This window comes from Ochlerotatus camptorhynchus, unplaced genomic scaffold (genome assembly GCF_037179485.1).
Source record: "Ochlerotatus camptorhynchus isolate MF236.1 unplaced genomic scaffold, CSIRO-AGI_Acam_v1.1 ptg000052l, whole genome shotgun sequence".
Taxonomy (NCBI): domain Eukaryota; kingdom Metazoa; phylum Arthropoda; class Insecta; order Diptera; family Culicidae; genus Ochlerotatus; species Ochlerotatus camptorhynchus.
The window spans coordinates 97,306-122,441 of record NW_027040542.1 but is presented as its reverse complement, the minus strand read 5'-3'; the positions used below and the strand labels follow the sequence as shown (position 1 = coordinate 122,441).

At 39.2% G+C, this 25,136-nt stretch overlaps 1 protein-coding gene across 1 annotated transcript in view; it reads right to left on the bottom strand.

Annotated features, from left to right (window-relative positions):
- Window positions 1-25,136, bottom strand: part of LOC135717187 (uncharacterized) — an 81,186-nt gene that overhangs the window by 13,370 nt on the left and 42,680 nt on the right. The window contains exon 3 of the mRNA XM_065239147.1: window positions 4,272-4,409. Within this exon, the coding sequence (XP_065095219.1) occupies window positions 4,272-4,409 (138 nt within the window). The remainder of the gene's footprint in view (window positions 1-4,271; window positions 4,410-25,136) is intronic.

Below are 25,136 nucleotides of genomic sequence, written 5' to 3'. Positions count from 1 at the left end.
CGTTCTGGTTCTGCCTGTAGTTAAGCCAGGCCTCATGGCGAGCGTTTAGATCTCCTCCTACTACGAAGCGGGAACCGTTACGGGTGATGGTGGAAATGTCCTTCTTGAATTTAGCCGCTAGTCCACTGCTGTTGGCGCACTGTCGAGAGCAGTAGACGGCGATGAACTGGACGTATCCAGTCGACGACTCCACCTCCACACCAAGGGCCTCGATGATAGTGGTTTTAATATGGGACAGAGTGTGGTATTTTATTCCTTTCTTGACGACGACCGCAACACCACCCCCCCTGGAGCTGGTGCGATCAAGCCGGATAATGTTGTGGTCAGGTAACCAGAAGCTGTTGCCGGCCTTTAGATGGGTCTCGATTAGAAGGCCCACGTCGATGCTGTGCTTGCGGAGGAAGTCGGCAAGCTCAATCTCTTTTGCTCTTACAGAGCAAGCATTCCAGGTGACGATAGTTAGCGGTTTAGACGCCATACTGGATGATGAACTTACCGAGCACTTGGATCTGTTCGGGCTTATTGCGGCACTTACGAAGAGCACCGGACATGTTGACGAAGATTTCCATCAGTTCATTCGCTGAGAACAGATCGGGGTTGTTGTTTTGCGCTGTTGGTTGTCTCCAGAATCCAGGGGGGGATGGAGAGCTTTGGCCAGCAGAATCACCGGAAGTTGCTTGAGCGGAATGCACCCGCGAATTCACTTGCCTTTGCTGAGGAGCACGAAGGGGCGGGAAATCCTCCGTCCGAAATGCCGGGACTTCTTGCGTCCTGGTTGGTTGTTAGTTGCCGCCTGTTTTCGGATGCGTTTGAAGTCCTCGCGTTTGGAGCACTGTCTGTCGGAACCTTGATGAGCACCACCACAGTTGGCGCATTTTAACGCCACGGCTCCATCCGCAGGGCAGTTGGAAGTGGCGTGTTCTTGAGCGCAGTTGCTACAGCGTGGCTTGATGTTGCAGTTGCGAGTGCCGTGTCCAAAGTTCAGACATCGTTGGACCTGGGTCACATCGCGATGGCCTCCACGGTATGCCTCCCATCGTACGATTATGGAGTAGATTGAGCGGATAGCCTGCAGCGCATTCAGCGTCACCGTTCCCTTCTGGAAGTGCACCAGGAAAAGACAATCCGGGTACGTCTTCACGTTTTCGTCTCGCCTCGTCATCCGAAAGACAGCGATTGGGGCCAGCTTGTACCGGTCCTTGAGTTCTTCTTCGATCGCCTTGGGATCAACATCTGGTAGACCCCTGATGACTACCTTGAAGGGCTTTTCACCGGGGATGTCGTGCGTGAAGTATTCCGCATTCGAATCCTTCAGGAATTTGAGTGCGATTTCGTATTCCGCTTTCGTCCGGAGTATCACCTTGGTGCCGATCCTGCTGATCTTGTACTCAGCTGCGATGCCCAGCGATGCGAAATCGCTAATGAGCGTCTTGAGTGGCACTACCTTCACCACCAGTGGAGGAAGCTTGACTTTCGCCGCACTCGGGCCGGCAGAATTCTCGGTTTCGACGGCGTCGCCGAAATCACCGATGTCGCTGGCGTTCGTCGCGGTAACATCGTCGCGTCCGCTCGTACCATCGGACTGTCCTTGGTTCTTCTTCCTCTTTTTCGTCCGCTTCACCGGGACTGGGTTGGTATTTCCAACATCGGTGGGCAGAGTAGCGTACCTATTTGAGGTAGGTACCGAGCTACCCTCACCACTGTTCTTCTTCTCCGCTTGGTCACGAAGTCGGCTCCGAGAGCGCTGTCTTCCCATCACGCGATGCGACCGACACTACTGACGACGCGACGTGCAGTATATCTGCGAACGGGAAGTAAAGCCGTTGGTCCCCGGTTCATGAGTTGATGGGTCGATAGGTAGGGTCCAGGTGTGGGAGCTGCCTTCCTGGCGTCGGTAGCATTGGTGCTCAGCACGGAAAACAAGATCGACGGAAAACAGATCAAGGAAAAAAACAAAATTCCCTTTGTAAATTAAAAAACAAATGTTATCGAAACTTAGAAAAGTATTTTTTCAGCGTATTCATAACGGTATTTCCTAACAGTTGGTCTATTTTTATTTTTATTTTATCTATAAATGACAAAGTAATAAGCGTTGAAATCCTAACACCTTTTCGTGAGGGTAAAAAATTTAGATTTTCAATTTACCCACTACCTTTCCGTAAGACGCTGGCGTCACAAATACCGCATTAAATGTGATTTCATAAATTTAACGAACATGGAGGAGGATGGAGGATTGTAGCTGATGCAAATTTTGACATTTTCGCTCCACAGTGCTCAAACGGTTCCAAATCGGGTCCTGATTAGTCTCCCAAAATTTGAACTCATTTGATAAGAAACTGACTTGGCACATACCATTTGAAGTTTGTATGGAAATTACTATGGGAAATCCAAACGTTTTGTTCATTGTCTTCTTACCTTTTTCCATATTGCACAGTTCAAAAATTCAAAAGCTATACTTATGGAAAATTTTCTCAGCTTCAACTTAGCAGAATACGTCAAATAAAATGGTTATTACTTGTTTAAGAGCTTGATAATCTTATGGTATGATCAAGCAGCTGTTTTGTGAGCAACACTGTATCTTGCAGTGTGACATAGTAGCCATGATTTTTGTGCTCTATTCCAAGCGCCAAAAACACCAATGTTGCCTGCTGATCAGTTGATTGAGCATAATCATAAAACATCAGTGACTTGATTAATAACTTGTGTTCCTTACATTTGATCTAAAAGTAGTCTGGAACAAAGTTGTAGCTGAGAAAATTTGTTACGAGCTCAGTTATCATTTTTTTTTAAAGCATATCAATATAATAAATTGTTAGATGAATATGAACAAAACATTTGGTTTTCCCATAGTAATTTCCGTATAAACTTCAAATTACTTGTGCCAAGTCAGTTTCTTATCGCATGAGTTCAAATTTTGGGAGACTAATCAGGACCCAATTTGGAACCTTTTTTTTTTTTTTCTTTATTAAAGAGATTTTTAGCCATTGGCTAGTTCATCTCTTGCGATTTGGAACCGTTTGAGCACTGTGGAGCGAAAATGTCAAAATTTGCATCAGTCTAATGGAGCAACCAGGTGAAAGGAAACCCACGGAGTGTTTCGAAATAGTAAGTTTGTAATCCGTTTCAGGCAGCCCTTGAATCACGAACCACTCACGTTGGTGAAGATTTCTATCGGCATTGAACAGTTTTCTGTAATGTTTACGTTTGGTGAATTTTTGAACTAAATGTGCGTCTTTTCCAATGCACTATGCATGTAACAAGACTAGAAAGTAATCTCATTTGTTTTTTATTAAGCCAGAACTGGAAAACGGAAGAAAATGAGTTGTACAAATTAATTATTGGCATATCGACAGGATCCAAAAATTAAGTAGTATTTTCAAGTTTTATCATGGTTTTAAAGCATTATATAAGTTGGAACCATGGGCAACAAGGCTGTGATAAAACTAAAATTACTATTTGGGAAATTGGTTTACCCAAAGATGGAAATAATCCTCAAGATATTTACTTAAATGAAGACCACCAACTGCTCAAGATAACCAAACATGAACTGACAGATGTTATAAACCACACATAATTGGCTGCTGATAATATATATTGAGTTCGAAAAATATATGCAAATTGATATTAACGCATTGAGCCGTTAACACAAATTCTCAAATATAAGGAGTCGTAAACGGATTTAGTTTATTTAGTTAAGATGAGTGTTAAAATAAATGTAGGATAGAAAAAGAAATTTAAACAAAATAAGATTTCCGCAAGTACCTTGTCGCTCTACTGTAATTCCCGGTAAAGCTTCAGTAGCAAGGGACCCCTCGAGCTGGGTCTTAGGTGTGCTTACTACTGGGCAATCGGAGAGGCTTTGCAAGCAACGTGCAAGAATGCTGTCACCTGATAATAGTTAAATTAAAATAGTAGAAATGTGGTTAAAAAAAAACCCATGGTTTTTTGTTGGGAAAACTATTTTTGGTGTGGATTGGTTTATTGAAATATATGGTGTGGATGAAAATGAGTGGTTTATTTGGGCAGCTGGATCTGTTGAAGTTGATGGTGATCATGGAATTTTTCTACGATGGGTGAGCGCTCGCTGTTGTACGACGGACTAGCTGAGCCCCGAATCCAGCCGAAATGGGTGGCAACTGTGGACGAAGTTCGGTGAGTGGAAATAGTCTTTTTTTATTATTGTACAGGGGAAATCTGCTCCCAGACACCTGAGAAGATAACTCAGGGTGTGGGGATGGGACAAGTAGCGCTCCCGACCCACTAGACCTTACCCTGAGCTCTTGGCCCTTGCCCTCCCCGTAACCGCCCGAAAGCATTACATCATGGCTATGGCGCATCACCGTAGTTCCTCCCAGGCGACGTCCCTTATTGATCGGAATCGTCAGAGTCCAGGAAAAACCGGAGTGACCCTGGCGAGAGGGGAAGACCTCCATGGCGATTAAGGAATATTCCCGAAGTTATTTCTCTTGGTCAGAAGGAGAAAAGAACCTTGACTGTTAGCCATAGCAGCCACTGGGGACTACTAAGTCGAATCACGTGTGCTTCGGTTGTTCATGTCAATGGACAAGATGGTGGTGTCTACCGAAATGATAAAACAAAAGGTCCTGAATTGAGTTGGAGGATATAAAGTTCTCACACTCGAATTCGCTAATACCACTCACGACTATACACACTAAGATTTTGTTTCCGTTTTCGGTAAATTTTACCAAAATCAGAACAGCTGAACGTTCGGTAAAACTTTGACCTTCATTTTAAAGGCTATCGAATTTGAAAATAATTTCAAAAAATGTTAACCCTTGTTTAAAAGATCAAATCTTGTCATTTTAGTGGAGATTTAATTTCAAAGTAGCTGAAAAGCAATTGAATTGAATTGCATAAATTTTACCAAACAGTTCAGCTGTTCAGATTTCGGTAAAAATTACCGAAGTCTGCGATAATTTCTAAGTGTGTAGCTTATCTTTTAATGACACCTTTCACCCACGAACGCCAGGATAGTTATGAGAAATGGCGGGTCTTTTGCGGGCAATCTGACCTCTCACCCTGCACTTTTCCATTCCTCCATCCTATTTTACAATCGAAAGAATCCCACCTCCATTTTTCCACCTGAATTAACTTGTTATTGCACCCATCGTTATTCATCTCACTTAACTGTTATACACTTCAACTGAACAACTAAACAAAATTTGAGCTGTTCTATTCAAACAAACCAATATCAATTAAATTCTTAGTTAATACCGCTAACTCTACTAACCAAAACCAAGAACTAATAAAAAATGCGACAGTATACAATTAACATTTACGCATTAATTAAAAATCATGTAAACTTTGTAACACACGGTTATAACCTGTTTTTATTTCATGCGTGATAGAATTTGAAAATTGATATCAAATCATAGGGGGCCCCGCAACAAGAGATAAACCAGGGGCCCCACAGGTGGTTAAGATGGTTCTGGATTTTGCCAACACGGATAAGAAGAGTCAAATCTCACCGTAGGTGGATAAAATCAGGATTTTTTCCTAACGCTTGCACTAGAAAGACGTCTGCTTTATAGCAATCGGAAAGCAGGAAACTATATTCCGGACGAAAGCGCATTGATCTTCGGCTCGGAAACTCAATCACTCTTGCTCAATTATTCACTCAGACTCGTATTCGCACTCATACTGTGAGAATATGTTTTGTGCGACTGACTGGTGTGACTTGTCCCAAAGACACTACTTTTCTTATTCATGATGATTGAATGGCTCTTGCTCGGCTCAAGTGCTCTCCACATATCTACAGCTATAATCACCGCCGAGAGGACGATTCCCGATGATGAAGATGATGGTTCTACTCCACTCAACCTCAGAGCTAATGGAGGCGGAAAGCCGCGAAGCCTAATATGATAAATGAATTGTAGTTGGATTGTGGAAGGCTTGTCTATCGGCATCGGTTTGGCTTTGGCGTGGCTGAGGGGCTTACCAGGACTGATTACTAATTCATTGACTTGTAGACGTAATTGTTTTGAATAATTGATTCTAATACTGTGCTTATGTGGCGTAATATTGGCATATTTTCAGATGTATGAATTCATCCTTCCTCCCTGCGATCTCTTACCCACGTTAATGAATGTCATCAGTGTGACGACAAAAGTCACCACCTGAAAAGCAACAAAGATAAAATTTCAACCCATCAGAGAAAAAGACACACAACAACATGACACCTCGTTTGTATTTAGCGGTGCCGGCGTCTGTCTGCAGTGGCTTACAAACATCCCCAGAATGGAACAAATAAAGTAAAGAAGGTGGCAAATAATGTCGCTTTATTTATGAGTGGGATGGTTATCCTGCGGCATTGCTGCTCGTGTCACAATCAAGAACACCTCAAAACGGTGGTGAGCTGTTACTTGTGTTGGCTGCCCGAATTTTGGGATGTGCTGTCGCATGATGGTAAACCTTTTATAAGGCCGGGGAAATTAAGCAAGGAATCAAATCATCTATACAAAAAACTCAAAACCTCTTTATTCATGAGTGCAAATTTAAAAAATGCCATTAACCAAAAGCTGACACTTTGCTTGTTTGTACTACTCATTATCTAGTAAATAATTTAGGGTTTGCTCATAAACTGCCATGAGTCACCATTATGCAAAACTTCAAAAACTTAAAACCAAACAATTTTGAAAAATTGTAGCTCAGAAACGAAAAAACATACATCACTGAATTTATGATAGGGGAAAAGTTGGCTTCGGCAATACCTTAACCTATTATCGTCAGGGGGTGAACAACGTCCTTAAGAGCTCAATTTTGGCATGTGGATACATTGTTTTTCAGAGCAACTATTGGCCAAATTTGAGTGCTCTAGGACTTTGTTTACCCTCCTGACGATAATAGGTTGTGTTAAAATGTACGTCTTTTGTGAAGGGTGCCAATTCAGGGAAATGTAACGAAAATTGGTTAGACTTTAAATGCTAATAACTTGGCCAATAATCAATGGATTTTGATGATTTGGATGTCAATCGATTCACCAGTGTTATAAGATTTGTGTAGTTTGTCACACAATTAAATGTTAAATGTTTAAATAGTTAACAATGAAGAAACATGGAAATATCCTAATTTCCCAAGCATTTTCTTCTAACGCAAGGTGCTCACCCCTAACACAGCCATCAGGAAGTTGATCCCCAACGACACAAGCCAAAGCTGCACAATCATTCATCGTTGCACGTTGGACGGTTCGACTTCGGACTTGTTCGCTGCAGCGTGGAAATCGTAGCATTCCTAGTAGCTCAATACATACACCTCATACCAATGAAAAATAAAAACAGTCCAGAGAAATGGAAAAGCTCTACTTACCGTCGTGAGATCCACCGCCATGGTCCGTGGGTTATCTTTGTCAAACACGTACTTAAAATTCTGTCGAACATCCAGCTCATCGAAGTAACTGTGATCAGTCTATATCAGAAGAATTAGAATATTGCAATCAGTAGTAATTGTTCACGGCCTTTTTCAACGCCAGCAATAAATTTTTACATAAGAGCTCTAGTTTATTGTAAATAAAACTGAACCATCCTCAAAAGTGCAAAACTTGTGTAATAGTGTGCGATTAGCTTGTATCGTTTTGATGCGTTCGGCAAGCAAGGAATAAGCTTTTGACGATTTTGACAGAAATTACATCTACCAGAACGTACTCCGGCCGGAATCCAATTTGTATTCGTGTGAGCGCACATCCGGTTTTGTGAGAATGCTCCTCAAAAGCGCAGTTTCACAGCTCACCTCGCTGCGAGTTACCATCCCAAGTAGCAATTGGAGTTTTATGAGGGTTCTGCAGACCATGATTTAGACTTGTAGCATGCTTTAAAACCATGATAAAACTTGCAATGTTACTTGGGATGTCATCACACCCAACGGTTCTTTGGGGGAGTGTTTTTGGGAACTGTTTTATCCCACAACATTGATGGCGTCTTTTTGGACTATAATGGGGTGTATGAAGCAGTGTCAAGTTTTGAGCGCTTATAACATGGCCATTTGTTAATGAAATTCAATTTGAATTACAACATTTTATTCAGGTTGAATGTAAGATTTGTTTGGTGTAACGATGCTAGTTGGTTATTAATGGTTAATTATTGAAAATTGATCAAAGTGTTCAACCATAATCAACCAATCAAGTTCTCACTCGCTATGATTATCTAGAGAACAGAGAGACGAGCTGGTACCACTCAATCCTCAATATCATTTTTTGTCTGATATTTTCTATTCATTCACCTACATCATCAAAATAAAGTAAAAAAGGAGGGGCATAGAATGCTAATCTAAATGCTTACGTAAGGGAAACGTAGAAAGTTTGACTGCAGTCATCGTTTGACAAACAGAGGTGTTCGTTGCATTGTTCACTGAAAACGAGACTAACTAAGTGATTAACTTTTACTCATTTGTGAGTCACTTGGATTTTAAGCAAATGGCTTAAGCGCCACCTCCAAAGAGGATCACTTGTCGTTTCGGATGCCCGGCAAACTCAAAACCTCGAGGGCGAGTTCAGTCTAACGTAAAGGATTGGAACGCGCTAGTAGACATTAAGTGCTTGGGATTCGAAAGAAAACACTAAATCCAACCGAATGAAAACTAATCAGAAACCGTCTTTCTACCGGAGCGAATGCACTTGGCGACCTGTTCTCATCACAGGTCAAGCACACAATTTACACGCTTCAGAACAGAAATGGTGGACTGAGATTCCCAGGCAGTCCGATTTGGAGTAAAACCAAACAACATTGTACGGTTCTACTCACGCTTCTGCTTTACCGAGTGCTCTTCACCATCGTCTCTCGCTGCACGGAATAATGGACTCACCAAATTGAGGGCAAGTCTCGATTGGCTAATTCACCAACTGCGTTGCGTGTTGATATTCCGGTGGGTGGGAAAATTGCTCACCTGGAGCGCGACGGCGCAGCTCCCTTCTGACTCCGGCCGAAGTTAGGTCCTATAATGCTGACGCGTGGGGTCAGGGTAGTGGTAATAACGAGGGGGTGTGGTTTGCCGAGCGGGAGGTGGGACGAAACTATTCTGCCCAAGTAAGTAAAGATGGGACTGATATGCAATTATGGGTAGTATAGACAAAAAGCCGTCAAACGGTTGTTCAACTTTTTGTTGAAACTTAAATCGCGCACAGTACCGCACTAGCCTACTAAACTAATTCAATAGTAACTACATTTCTACAAACACACTGCGAAACTATTAAAAAAAACTTCACAGTCCTGTCTATTCCCCGGGTTGGATTAAAGTGGCCGATAAAGAACTTGAGATTCCTCAAATAGGCCACTAAAACAAATTCTTGGCCTTCGTTCCGGAAACCGAAAAACGATCTTATCAAAAGGCGATCTCCGATTACCTTCCAATTTGATCAGTTTTTTTTTCCTTTGGTTTGTTTTTTTCCGTCGATCTTGTTTTCCGTGCTGAGCACCAATACTTCCGACGTGCCAGGAAGGCAGCTCCCACACCTGGACCCTACCTATCGATCCATCAACTCATGAACCGGGGACCAACGGCTTTACTTCCCATCCGAAGGAAGGCGTGATCAGAGATGTTATGCCTCAGAACATCCCAGCGGCGCCGACTGGGATTGAACCCAGGCCTGCTGGGGTGAGAGGTAATCACGCTTACCACGACACCACCGGCGCCGTTATCTTGATCAGTTATACTATCTCTTTTCCTCCCAAGTATCCCACATCTGTCAAGCTCATTCCAATCTTATTAGCTTAGCTTAGCTTAGACTGACTGCACATATCAATGGTTGCTACTCCGTGATTGATCAGAATCAGTGAAATTGTACAATGAATCAACTGAATGGGGCTGGAAGTGACCGTCCATTATCATTGTACAAGTTTCAGTGACTCCATATTTTGTAGATCAATAACGGCGCCGGCCACGTCCTTGCAATCAGGTGGGAGTAGGGAATGAATATTAGAGTGACCTTTGTTGTTTGTGGGCCGTGTTTACCTCTGCACCCCAACAAAAGACACAGGAAAGGAGATTTTGTCAGTAAGTTGGGTTTTTTGGATCAGGAGTCAGGTTTTAAATGAATCAGTGTAATCATTCATTACTCTTGGATTTGCCTGAAGCCTAAACAAATTTGAATCTGAAGACTTAGAGCATGAGCATGAGCAAAATTAACCACCCACGACTGCCAACACCAAAGAGCTGACAACCAGTTCAAACAAATCAAATCCAAGGTTGCAAATACTCATTTCAGCTAAAATAATGTTTTTCAGAATAACAAAACCAAAAGATGGTATGATGGCATGTTTTACTTGTAACTTACAAGAAGAGGTTACAAAGTATGCGTTTGAAACATAAAACCTGTTAATTTTGATTTCTATGTGAGTCACAATCAGCGATTTGCTGATCGCTGAGTGAGTGTGTGAAAAATTGCTGATTGTGACTCTCATGAAGTGAAATAAACAGGTTTAATATGTCAAACACATTCTTTGCAACCTCTTCTTGTATCCTACCAATTGAAAATATGATCATGGCATCTAATTATTTCATAATTTAAAAAAAAAAACATTGTTTTAGCTGAAATGAGTATTTGCAACCTTGATCAAATCAACAGACAAAACCAGGGTGAAAGCTGTGAGCAGGCTTGCAATTGCTCATTACAGCTAAAATGCTATTTTTCGTAATTATGAAGGAATGAGTTACTATAATGATAATTTTTATTTGTAAGATGCAAGAAGAGGTGATAAAGTCTATGACATATAAAATTTAACAATTTTGCTTTCAGAAGGTCACAACTAGCGATTTTATGATCGCTAATTGCTTGCTTATCGCGTTGCTCATCGTTACAGCTAATCGTGAATGTTGTGATCCTCTGAAAGCTAAATTGACATGTTTTATGTGTCATAAATACACTTTACCATATCTTCTTGCATAACAAGATAGAACATAAGAATTATCATTAAAATATCTTATAGCTTCAAAAATTCGAAAATAAGCATTTCAGCTGTAATAAGCATTTGCAATCTTGCCTGTAAGAGTGAATCATAACAATATAAATCTAATGATGTTCCGTTATCGAAGAGCTGGAAGAAAACTTAAATAATTTAAATCAATTGATCCTGTCTGAATGAAGGCTGAAAAAGAGAATAATTATACAGCAATGACCCCATTTTGTCAGATAGCAAAGTATGTGTATCTTAAACATCCATCTTGAAGGAGGAAGATATGAAATCACAATAAGGTGGAGTTACTAAAAATAACAGTCTGATGCGCGGAGAGGCTAACAGGATCGTGTCATGACTGTAATGTGAATATTAGGAAGATTTATCATCATCGAACTATTCTTGAATTAACCTGGAAGAGTTCTGTCTAGCTCATTCCAATCTTTAACTTCAAGTGTTTTTTCTTATTATTAAATTTCCGACGACAAGTAATCCTACTGGGAGATTATACTGAATCCCACGGATCAAATGTCATGCCAGCTCAAATGAGAAAACTTACACGCCCAGTGAGCGGATGAACAAAATAGTTAGTGAAATTTCATACAGGGATAATTTACTCTTGATATGAGTTCACCAATTGCATACAAGTGAATTGGGATAGTGCGTGTCGTTTCGAATAGTAACAGTGAACATTTGTAGCATTTGAACTTCATTCTACATTAATTTAATATCTAATCAGAATACCGCTACAAACGCAACAAACATCTCTGTTAAACAAAACCACCCAAACCATCGGCCCTTTTCAGGGCCACCAAAACTTTCTACAAAAGAGTTGAGTTATGATTTGTTTCCGTTGTTCTTGTTTAACGTACTGAGTACCAATGCTACCGACGCCAGGGATGCAGCTCCCACACTTGGACTCTATTTTTTGACCTATCAACTCATGGACCGGGGACCAACAGCTTTACTTTCATACAAAAATTATGATTTAAGGCCATGTTTATATTTTTCCTTAATAGGGTAGAGAACTACTTCGGCCGAATCACCCATTTTGGGCCTATCTAATCTAATCTAATCTAATCTAACACCAACACAGCCAGTTCTCGAAAGCATCCTGGAAAATTATGGATATACCTCCATCATTTTTCTTGTCTATTTGATATATGTTTCACATTGAAGATGCATCACACATATCCAATGGCCAGGCCTACTGTGCAGTATTTTAGGGGTAAGATGATTCAGAAAACATCGGGCCTGCTTCAGAATCCAATAAATGGAAGAAACGTGGACATCTCGTACCGTACGTTCCGATTTTGGTAATTATATGATTGGTTGGTCGTTGGAAGCATCAAAGCTAGAAAGGTTAAGTGATGCTCCATTTTCTTCCGACGGTTGGGACATGAGCACTAACACTTGTCCTAGCCTTTTAAGGCTTATGGCTATAGCGTCATTACTCGCTTTCTGAAAAGAGAAGAGGGAGAGGAAAAGGAGAAGGACACATGGAAAAGGATTATGTAAACTGTATGAACATAAACAATATTTTTAATTAAAACATACAATATAGAAATACATAACGGCGGTGGTCACTACCCGAGTCTTGTCACTATTATCAAGTCATAAAAAGTAACAAGAACTAAAATGTGATCCTTTGATTACTGGAAAATCCTGATTCCCCAGATTGAAGTTGTCACGACTAGGGTTCGGTGGTAGATCTTATACCAGTAACTCACCACAAAAAGGTGATCTCCCAACGCAACTGGTTTGAAAAGATAAAAATTTACAAAATGGAACGAACTCACCAAGTTTAGCCAATTGAACCTGAAGGCTGCCTGACATGTGTTGATGTAGAAGTCCAAATTGCGGACGAAGCTTGACGAAGCTCAACATGAACTAGTTAAGGTAATGTCTTCCCTCGATTTGAGACTAAAAATGATCGGATGTATGTAGTCGATTTTTGATACACACTTAGAAATAACTAATTTTACACATTACGGAATCCATCTTTGACATAGGTAAGAGATGAGACGTAAACAAACATGTCATGTAATATTACGTACCCCGAGACTGAAATCTTCGTTGCTCGATGAAAAGTACGTTTGATTGAGCTATGTTTCGCTTCTGTTATGACTCAAATTTATGTCAAAATTGACGCTCGTATGTGTCGCTTTCAGAGCATCACATTAATTTTTCTAAGTGTGTATTGGCAAGCCTTTTCGTGGCCAATTGTCAAGTTCAGCGCGGCGACTCCACACACTTAGAAATATTAATGTAAATTTAGATGCACTGAGACGGACATATACGAGCGTCAATTTTTAATTAAGTCATAACAGACGCGAAATTCAGCTCAATCAAACGTAATTTCGAACTCTTCATTCTCGGAGCTCTTTATTTTACATAAAATGATTGTGTTCGTCTCATCCTTTATGTCAAAGATAGATTCCGTCACGTGTAAGATTATGTATTTCTAACTGTGTACGCTGAGACGAATGATGGAACTAATGATGGGACGCCTCATGAAGGTTCTACTCGTCTTGGGAACAGCTTCTCAGTGAGAAATAACAGGGAGGTATAACTAGATACAATGAGATGCAGCTCTCGCAGGACTTCTTCTGTCTTAATGAACTCGCTGACAAGCTAGAAATCGTTTCCTGGGTCTGGTTTTGACCAGATCAACAACCGATTATAGATTTAAAAAAAAACTCAACCTCAAACATGAATTCACGGAAACAAAGTACAAACTGACAAAAACCGATAAAAAGAACAATCTCACCAATTCTGCAACAAGACGCTATGCCACTTTTCAGCACAATCCCAATTGTAGGTGATCCACTTCTTGGCAGGTACCAACATATACAATTCCGGTTCATCTGTTTAAAATTCCCCGGGTTATGTTCTCCTTTGAACTACTTCGGCCTAATCGCCCATTTTGGGCCTATCGAGCAGAAAACTTCAAACAAATCCATAATTTCAGAGTTAACAAGTCAATCATGCATTTGGTACGATACTTTAGTTAATAATCTACCAAACGAAGTCAATGAGAACGCGTGATATGAAAGTTCGCACCCATTATTCACAAAAACAAAAGAAGCGCTCATACCGAATCAATTTTTATCTTCATCCGATAGGCCGAAGTGAATTCATTGGCGTTTCAATGACGTTTCAATGCGTTAGACCGAGTTTAGAATCCGTAGGCCGAGTTTAACGTCAAGAAGTAGTGTTAGACTTTTGAGTACATCTCAACGATTGGTTTCTCTTTTCCAAATATTACGGTACATACGGAAAGGTAAATAAATTTGGAAGCCATCAGTAATAATAGCATTCCGTTTGGTGCAAAACTGCGCTAGATTAAGAAAGATTAAGTGTGGGTTGTGCTTAATAGGCTGGAAATGGGGTAGTTAACCCTACTAGATTTAATTTTTTTTTTCTTTTGTCCTATCGATTCAAAAAATCAGACAGTGGTTTAAAAGTCATGATTTAAAAAGAAATTAAAATTACATACCTTTTAAATTGTTTTTTTTTTTAAATTCTACTACAATTGTATCACTTTCACTTTCACTTACTCATTTTCACTTATTGACTTTCACTATTAACTTTCACTATCACTTTAAACTATTTTTTAACTAGTATGTTTACTTGGAAGGCTCAATCGCGTAAGCTTTACGGAGCCGATAGTTCATTGTTCTTTGTTTGTAACAAAATTCACTTAATTCTATGTCTAGTAGGAGTTGGGCCGAATACTCGCGGCTTACTCGAGGTTAGAGAGGTACATTGTCGAAGGATAGGATCAGGGGAGGAGCTTGGGGGTAAGGTTTCGTTGTCTCGTCAGAGCGTTGTCGCCAGTATGAATTGTAGTGCGGTTCTAGTTTCGTCTGGATTACACTTTAAACTATAACAGATACGCATTTAGTTAATTACTTGATATTAAAAGCGAATAGTAAAAGTAAATTAGTGAAAGTGAATTAGTGATAGTGAAAGTGATACAATAGTAGTAGAATTAAAAGGAAAAACAAGTAAAAGGTTAATAATTTTACTACTAAAACGCTCATCAATCAATTAAAATTAAAATTAGGAAATCTGCTGATTTTTTGGACCACCTACCATGGAAGGGGCCTTCCTAAAGGCGAAATAAAAAAAAATGTTGGTCTTATAGTTTTTGATAAAGAACAAAACTAGCAATTTTCTTGAAATAATAAGATCTGCTCTAATTTTTTCTATGGAATTGCTGATAATGCTGCAAAAAATGATTGTTCCATTCACTCGAAGGGATTCCATCTTCTAGAAGATAACACACAAATTTATACAGATTTATAACACCCTCCGTTTTCACGTCCATGGCTGCTTGAAATCGAAAATAAATGAGATTTCTAATCCTCAAGCTGACATTTGTACACACTTTAGAACAAAAATACTTTAACTTATATTAATTTAACATATCTAAAATTGCATACACTTGAAATCGGTCACAGTTACTCTGCCTCTTATGAATATCATTCCCCATTATAATTCTCTCGGTGAAAATTGATATCGATCGTGGCTCAGGCGGGGGATGTGCCAATGGATGATGGATGGCTTGAAAGTAAAAACAGGCATCTGGTAGCTACAGGGGTCACTGTGTGTCACACGTGGTGCTTGGAACGACAAGTCACCAATGTTCTGATAAAGTTAGAATTATGAAGATATACACGTAATTCTGCATGTCACGCAACACGGGCGATGATGTCTACTTGATGCTCTACGTGCCAAACATATAGACGTCATACTTCACTTCATCAGACATCATGCCACTACCGAGAGGAACCGAGTGGATGCATGATCCGGACCAAAGTGACCAGTGGCCCAACGAAAAAAAAAGGTCCCAACTGCACAATTTTAGAAATTATGTCATTACAATAATTCAAACTTTATTATGACATATCCCTAATCAGCAACCATAAATCCAACGGTACTAATTTCTCGGCCATTATCTTTCTCTCGAACAACATTGTTAGCCGCAAAAGGTCATTCGTGAAAAAATTCCGCATCCCAGGAATAAGAGACAACCTCTTCGATGGTGATGGTGATGATGCTGCCTCTGCTTCCGTCCGCATGGAAATATCTTCTTTCTTTTTTTTGTGCGTGTTTTCTAACAAATTTACGACACGGGTTAGCTGAGGGCATTATTAATGAGGGCCATTTCGTACATCCAATAAAGCTTTTATCACGCTTTTCGTGTATTACCTGAGGTTATAACAGTTAACTTTTACAACGCATCCTAACCTTGTACATTTTTTCGCTCTTTTGCCGTTTGGCTCGTGCGTTGTTATATGTGTTCGTTCCATCATCGGGGCTACCTGGCAGTCCCGGGACCAGCAACATTGTACTCGGCGTTGTTAATCCGAAAGGTAAATATGAAAAATAATTCCGCTGCCACTAGCTCCCACCCACCTCGGTAGCGAAATTTTCATCAAAATTTGAATGTGTGTTGCTCACCGGCATGAAGTGGAAAGTGGAATGGTCCTTTTCATATGGTGTATACAGATTTGGAAACACGATATTGTGGGTACTGATATGGTGGAAAGCACTCCACAGTTGATTGAAAATTCAATCACGGAGCATGGAGTCGTAACTTACGATCTTTTTGGTTTCTTCGGTGCACCTGAGGACGATGTGAATCGATGCAGTAAAATTCCATAATTGATAGTAACAGTATTCTCAAATTAGCAAAAATAAAATCATAATATTTTACTGGATAACGTTTTCCACCAGTCTAAAATCATTTAAATTCAATTACAAAACACAAAATCGAACTTTAATCGATTAGTCCTGCAGATACGCCGAGAACGCTAATTTCGTACTCGTCCCAAGAGCCTATCATTTTGCATGACAATCACTTCGACGGGCACTCCAAGACCGGTTCTACACACAGACACACACAAAATCATATTCGCTCATTCGAACAACGTCCAGACGATTTATTTGATTAGCTGATGGCATAATGGGTACTATTATACTGGCGTCGTTCTGTGTCCCCCCCCCCTTAATGATTATTGATTTTCCGTTCATTCCGAGGCTCAGGTCAGTTCTCCGGTCGGTTCCGATGCGTGACTTGATAATGGTCTCATTTCGATTTGGTGTGTCCGTCCTGTCCGACTAGAATAGTGTATCACTTTCGCTTTGGATCATCCAAAGTGATAAAATGTCACCGTCGAAAGCGTGTCCCATTGGGAGTGTGCAATCGAATGTTAAATGAATGGTGCGATAAATGAAGAAAATTGCTGATATGCAAAAATAACACTGCGACACAACTTTTCCGCTGATTAATCACTCCGATGCAAACGATGCTCCCAGGACAAATCCCCTACCAGTTTGATGTGAAGGAAATTAAGGGAAAACTTTCACTCAATCGTAAAAATGAACCCATGGCGCTCAATCATCCCAGAGGGGACCGGCTATTTCCGTCTTCGTTTCCGCCACATCGTCTTTGTAACAAATCGAAAACAGAAGGGAAAGTTTGTTCCATCTGTTCTTCCGGCGTTTCTTGTTCTCCGAGTCCCACCAGTCAATAGTGGCCACCCTCATTGCTGCAGAACGAGGATTATCTGAGCAAACACTATTAAGCGTCGGCAAATAAAATCGCCTGGGATAAGCTCGTGGGATGAAGTTTTCTCGTTTCTTTCAGCAGACGAACGAAGCATATCGACAAGGATCCTGTGACTGATTTGAAACAAGGAAACTTGGAGCAGCCAGGATAATTGTGTCAAAGCTATGGCCGCTCATTTTAACGATACCTACCAATTTTAAACCACTAAACTTCAGATCGAATACAGTTGGACTACACAGCAAAAAAATAATTTTGATATCACATCAAAGTGGATGCACTACAATCATGTCGAAAATTTCATGTAATTTTTATGACCACATAAATAAACAAATGCAGTAAAAGCAGCGTAATGTCAGTTCATGCATTGTATTAATGATAATTTTGTCCTTTTTAGCAAGTAATATTACACCATATTTTCGACATGATTGTAGTGCATCCACTTTGACGTGATATCAAAATAATTTTTTTGCTGTGTAGAGCAATGGGCAAAATGCTGCTGGTGGCAAAAGCGACAATGATGATGGGTGCAATCGCGTGGAATAATTGAATCACGTGGATTAGATAAACTCGATGAAGTCTCGTGTCTCGAGTTGGGGAGGAACGTGTGAAGAGGAGTCAATGAAAACTAAATTGAGTTTATGGTTCTGATTTGTCGCAGAAATCCATAGAAGAACTCGATCCACGATAATGAAATCAATAGAGACTCATTGTTGGTATTTGCGTTCAAGGATGGTGCCGAATTTGATATGCTCAGTTGATGTCAGCTGAATGCTTTTACAATGATTTAATTTTAGTTTTGTTTTGAATGGGTATTTCAGGATGTGAATTCATCAATAAGATACACACTTAGAAATATCAAGTTTTAATTATGCGTATGCACAGTAGTGTGAAATCTCTTAAATACAACAACAACAATTAGTTTTGCTCGTGACGCAATTCATCCTTCACTTCGGTTTTAGTGTCGTAAGTGAAAAAATTGAGTTGCTTCACAGTAAGATACTTGAGAAGACGTTCCGACTTTCCCTCAAAAGTTTCCACCAATACACGACATTCACACCGACGGCCAATTTGAAGTGAAAACTTGAATTGAACGAAGATCAAAAGTTCCATGCGAGGGGCATGGAAATCTGAGGGACCTTTACCGTCTCGACATTATGCCGGAAATTTTAAATGGAATTTGGAGTAGATGATGGATCATTATCATCAGGCGTCAGCATATCAAATTGTTTGCTCAAATTAATTTCAACAGAAAGGAGATCAATAGATTGCCCTTTTCTTTTGCAATTTGGCCATGGCGGCAGAAAAAAAGTTTCTCCAAATCGACTTTCAAGCGAAATTTTCCAAATCGATATCTAAGCAGGATAACAAGGATCGAAGATGGAATTTGCAGGTAATATTTAGCACTGAGAAGTGCTGTTTAAATTTGTTGTAGCTTTCGGTAGCAGACACTTCGTTCAGCAAAAAGCAAATAGATCCACAGGAAGAGAGCACGATGCGGACTGCTTCGGGTTCAGTTGTGTTTGCTTGTGCTCTCCTTTGCATGTGCATGTTCGTGGTGTTCAGTTTCGGCTGCTTTTGGCTTGTTTGCACTGCAGCGCGCTGGCGTTCTGCCTCCGGGATGGTTTTTATTTTATATTGTGCGGTGTTCTTTTGGACGCTCGCTGGAATCTTGGGAGACCCGACAGTGTTTGTAGAAAAGGAAATGGTGCGTGTTAGCGTACGGTCCAAGGGGAAGGACAACTCTAAGTATCAGCATCAATACCAATGGTGGAAATATTAAATATTTTGAAAAGTGTGTTATTTGCGAATCATATACTTAGTCTGACAGTTGTTTTTTTTTGTTTTTGACTATTTTTTGTTTTATGTGTAAATTTGACATTCGTTTACTCAAAAATGGATTTCACACGAGAAGCAAGTCATTCTCTTCACCATTATTTTAATTATTCTTTAAAATTGAGTATTTATTTCTTTGAGAAAAAGAACTTGTTATGAAACTAGTTATATTAAGATCTTTTGTTTATGTGCAGGAAACAAATCGAAGTTCCTGGGGGAAAATACAGCTATCAATAGGAGTTGTCCCTCTCAATTTCCAGCGCATTCTAGAGTTTCACGGAAGAAGATTTGCGTGCCATAGAGGTAGATATGAGAACATACGTGAATATCGACATAAACTATCCCAGCACGGAGAAAATGCGTGAAATGTACGGGAATTGTTAAAAAAAAAACCCGGAAAATTTACTTTTCTCAGAGGGGAGAAAAAACTGATTCTGAATCTCGTTCTGAAGCTGGCCAACATAATTCATGATGCAGGCTTGGGTGAATTTTACCGAATTCCTGACATCCGGTCGTAATTGATTGTCCGCCGACAGACAAAGGAGATTAATTCAAAAATAAATATCTGGCTTTATTGCGAATATATGCTGAAGCAAATACTTATACATACACTTTTATCTACGAAGCTGGGCACTGACCGAGCCTAGAAGTAAAGCAAACACGAAATGAGAATATTTCGTTATATAGTCTAGCAATTAACAGGGTACAGTCTTCCTATCCAAATAAGACCCCATCCTCGTTACTCCGTCAACTTTGATAGATTTTCCTGTAATTATATACGAATATGTCTTACACATACCATTTATCAGAAGTATAGTACCTTGAAAATGAATTTCTCTTTTATTACCCTCTATTTTTGTTATGAACACGCAGATATACATGTAAACAAGGAAAAATTATCGACGTTGATGAATGCCTCCCCCCCCCCCCCCATATCATATCATATCATATTTGCGTGGGATGACTGTAGGTTGTCTATTACCAACACTAAATTTAAAATAACATCGACACACCTAAGCCACCGCGCATCGTCGGTCAAAAACAACACTTGATGATCTTGCTGGCCACCATCACCCAAATATGCTCCTTGTTCTAATAAATTCGGCATTTTTTGGCAGCTGATTTCAGTGCACCTAATCGGCTGCACTTCTGTTCCCAGGAAATATTAATTAATTTCCACGAATTCTTCATCGTCTGCGAACCAATGTTCTGTCCTTCGATGAAACGGGAATCGACTGACTACGTCGCCCGTGTAAACAGAGTCCCAGAGTGGTGGTTCCATGGTCGCATTACGCTCGATTCGCCATGAGCCTGCAATTTGGAGAGATTTGCTTCTGGGCGAACGGTCAGTACCGTTTTTATCATAACGCCGAAGCCGAAAACGATCTCACCTACCGAAAAAGAAAATCTACGCAAAAATTATGACAAACACACAGCTGTAGTAAACATGAACAACAACGGTGAAACGTCATTGAGTGTATGCGTTAAAGTTACACTGTTAAATTTGTTCACTTTGTAGCTTCCCGGTTGACAATTAATATCATGAATATTTACGGTTAAAATTATAAGTAATAACTATCAATTTAAGCAATTGTCACACCAAACATTACTTCAGCTCAAGTTGTACTTCCCCAAGGATAAACGCAATTAAATATGTCAATCCCCAAAACACTATTGAAATCACAATTTAGGCTTTTATCGAAGACAACAAATTAAAAATACGAACGCTATGAGACTGGTACAGTCGCGTCATCTGCCGCTCAAAGGTAAATGCTTCGAGTGAATTTGAAGCAAAGATTACATCCTCAGAAGAAAGGTTTGTGTATTTTATAATTTTTCTATGCGTTGCACAGTGCGTAGGCCCATAGACAAAAATCGATTTTCACTTTGTTTCATTTGCGTAAACTAACTACTGAGAAGTGTTCATGGATGCCCCCTGCAATGCAAACAAGTATTGGTTAACTTGAGAAAGCATGTGAACTGTCAGTGTTCAGAGAGGAAAATTAACTCGAATATCGTCTAGAAATTTCACTGTTTTTAAACATACTCGGAAAAGTTTTCTATTGCGTAAAATCATTTTGGAAAGTAACAGTCAAGGTCTGTAGAGTGTGTTACAATTACCCATTGTAGTCTTGGTTCGGTTATACAGGAACGAATAGCTTGTGTAGAATTTGATCTTCTTAAAACACTATTCAAACTTTGATTAACGATTCAAAAAAAGTTCGATCAAGTTCCACCCTAAACTTTTCATAGAATAGTTGGTAAAAGTGTCCTTTACAAGACCATGTATGATTTAGCAGCAACTTTTCGCAACACTACCAGATTTTTAGCCTTTTGTTGGACAACGCCAATTGCTTTTAAATCGGTAGATTTTTGAAAAAATGGGTCACATGTGAGGAGAGAAAAAGAACGCCATGTGTTTTCCAATATTTGGCGTCATGCTTATCATTTTGAAGAATTTGCACAAATTTTGCGCCTTGTATTGCTCAAAATTGAACTCCAAGTGGGTTACATGTCATCGAGTAAAGAAGTATTTTATTAAAAAATGTAATGCTTGGTTGAAGTCATCAATTAAACTGCCTGCTTACCATTCCACGATGACGATGATTCCAATGAAAATTATATTCGCTGTCGACCCCAAAAAGTTTTGCAAGCTGTTCAAACAAAAACAAAAAAAACGAGTTGCAGAACTAGTTTCCAAAACCGCACCAGAAGAACTAGTATTCGCCGCAAACGTTTAATTGAACTCAAGTGTTCCTGCAGAAAATATCAATAGATACTTAAGCCCTGCTCAAGCTCTAGCTCTGTTTGTTGATCTGGATCTGTCAGAGTGGAAGAACATTGTACTTCGAGATGCTGTGAACGCCATTCATAAAGATTGTTTTCCAAGTCTGTATGGCTTAAAATAATCAAAGAACAGAATCATCCCACAAAACCTTTCAGTTATGTAAAGAGTAGGTACATCTTATCGTTTGAATCAACATAAGTGAATTTTACCGCTTAAAGTCCGAGATGTGCAGCGAGCATTTCTCATTTCATTTTTTCAATGCATAAACAAATACAGTTTATTACTAGAATTAAAATCTTCTTTTTTGACGTATCTATAACAAGCTCAGACTCTATTCTATCTACTACTTCAAAAAGAACTATGTTTCGTCAACTGTGTTCAAAGTTATTAGCGACTGAGCAGTTCGTGACCAAAACTGTGTATGCCACGCATGGTTGGAAGTGCCACCGACTGTGGCGCACATCAACAAATCCCTTGAGTTTGACGTTTACACACTACCGTCATCTGTTGAGAGCATTTCTAATGACAGTATACTCACCATACGGCGGTATAGTGACGATGATTTACAGTGAAAAATAATCAATGTGTTATGTCTGTTTGTCTGTGGTTTAATGTTCAAATGGGATTAATTGTTGATAAGACTAAGCCAGAATACGGTACATCTAATGATGGCGACACATCATGTAATTTTTATTTTCTGATCCTGTTACAAGTGCTGCTATCACGGGAATTGACAAAACTCTCATCGAAAAATTTGCTACGATTTTGAGAGTAGGAACCAGCGGAAAACCAATTGATATTCCCAAATATCACACACTATTACAAGAAACAAGGGATCAATACTCAGCTCTTTACAGCTGGTATTACATGTCTTTGACGGTTCATAAACTGTTGATACATAGTGCCAACATTATTTCAATGTTCAAGTTACCCATTGCGATAAATGAGAGAATGGCAACTGTTAAAACAATCGAATACTTCTTCATTTCTCAATAAAAATGGATTAATACGACATCCACTAAACTAAAACAATAGATCAAATTACTGGTCGCAGTGGTGTAATGTTCCGAACAGAGGAAAAAAATGCCCATTGGCGAACTTTCGGAAGAAGCTTTAGAAGATACCGATAAAATTATCAGGAAAAATCAACTAAGCCACACAAGGAAAACATCCAGAATCAATACCAACGAAGACTTGATGAGATCAATGCTGTTGAATTTGGACCCTTTTATTTTTCTTAATCGAATAACATTTTCATCTAAACATCGCGAAGATGACGCAGCTGTTACATATTACATAAAACATGCTGAAACAGGCGAAGAGTATATGGAGTTTTTGGAAAATGTAAGTTTAAACATTGAAGAGACATCGTAAGAAGACTATGCTGAAATCGGAAGAAACAATCGAAATAGAAACTTAAAGAAAGCTGTATTGAAGATTTTCTCTAAGATTGATATTAATTGAATTTTTATATTTTTGTTGTGTTATTTAATAAATTAAAAACAAAATTCTGTATGGTTATAAATTCAAATTATCGCAAAAAATCGAAATAACAATCTTTTCCAATAAGTTTTGGTTAACCGGGATATGAGACACTTTTGCAATTACATAGAAAATGGAAGATGCAATCAATTTCATATCAAACCTTTTTTATTGGATAACACAATAATTATTTTGAATTAATAAAATGAAATTTGGCATATCAGACATTTATGCGATCACTTACTGCACACCTGTCATTAGTGCAAATTGTAGCTCTGAACCTCTTTTTCCATAACACCGATGGGGTAAAATTACGATAACTTCATCTTTTTGTTTTTGTCGCGCTACCCCATACATTCAACGTTGCTACCACCTTCACTCAAGCGCAGCGCTATTGTATCTGTCGCATGGATTCTGGCAAAGTTGCCAGTCTTCTTGAAATGATGTCTTCGCTTTTTTTGAAGAGATAAACGCGATTAAAGATTTCAAACCCCCGACGCCCCTTAAATAGCGATTTAGCCTTAATCAAGGAGATAAACGCGATTAAACTTGTTTTTTTTTATGGAAAACACGGCTCAAACAAAAACGAGCATATGGGTGCATAAAATATATATAAAGACTTTCCATAATCGAAGGGCTTAAAATAAATTTTAATCAATTAACTCAACCAGAACGAAGGCTTAAAAAAAAAGTTAATCTAAAGACGTTTCATCATCGAAGAGCTGTAAATGATCTAAAAAAAATTAATTCATTGGATCTAGCATGAACGAAGCCTGAAAAATTTAATCAAAACAATATAATACAAATATTCTATACAATCGAAGGACTGAAAAAATAAATCAATAAACCCATCCTGAACGAAGGCTGAAAAGAGATAATTGATAGATCTCTCATCATTGATGAGCTGAAAATTAACATTAATTAGATTTTGCTGTCGTTGTTTCTTTATTAAGGAGACTTTTGATAAATTTATATTATTTAATCCAACCGAATGGTGTCTAATGGTGGTTTTGTAACATCCGTGTTACAAACTTTGTGCTGTGAAATCTAAAGCTGCACCATAATTTAATGTGAATAATGAGACTTTCATATAATTTTCACTATCTCGTGGCCAGAACCTTCATCATCAATCCCAAACACACTCCATAAAATAAATAAATCAAGAACAATTAAAGCAAATGTATAATAACGTTCTTCAACCGCAACAAACTTACCGAATGCAACCATGATAGTTGTCCAATGGTGCGGATTCATAATAAATGAATTTAAATTTAACTTGATTCAGGTAATGGTAGAAAACGACTCGGAACTTGTCCAACGTATAATAAATGTATTTATTTTGTCAATAAGGACCCGAATCATTCTCGATATTCACCGAAAAACCGACATGCTTGACCTTCATTCCGGGCACATCCTCCTCCAGCAATTCCAACCCCACAATCTACCAAAATTAGGGGTTTTTTCAAGCGCAAAAACTCCACCGTGTACACCAACTGTCGATATAAAGAATCAAAGAATTTGATTTTTTTTTATTTGTCTTTAAGGTGGC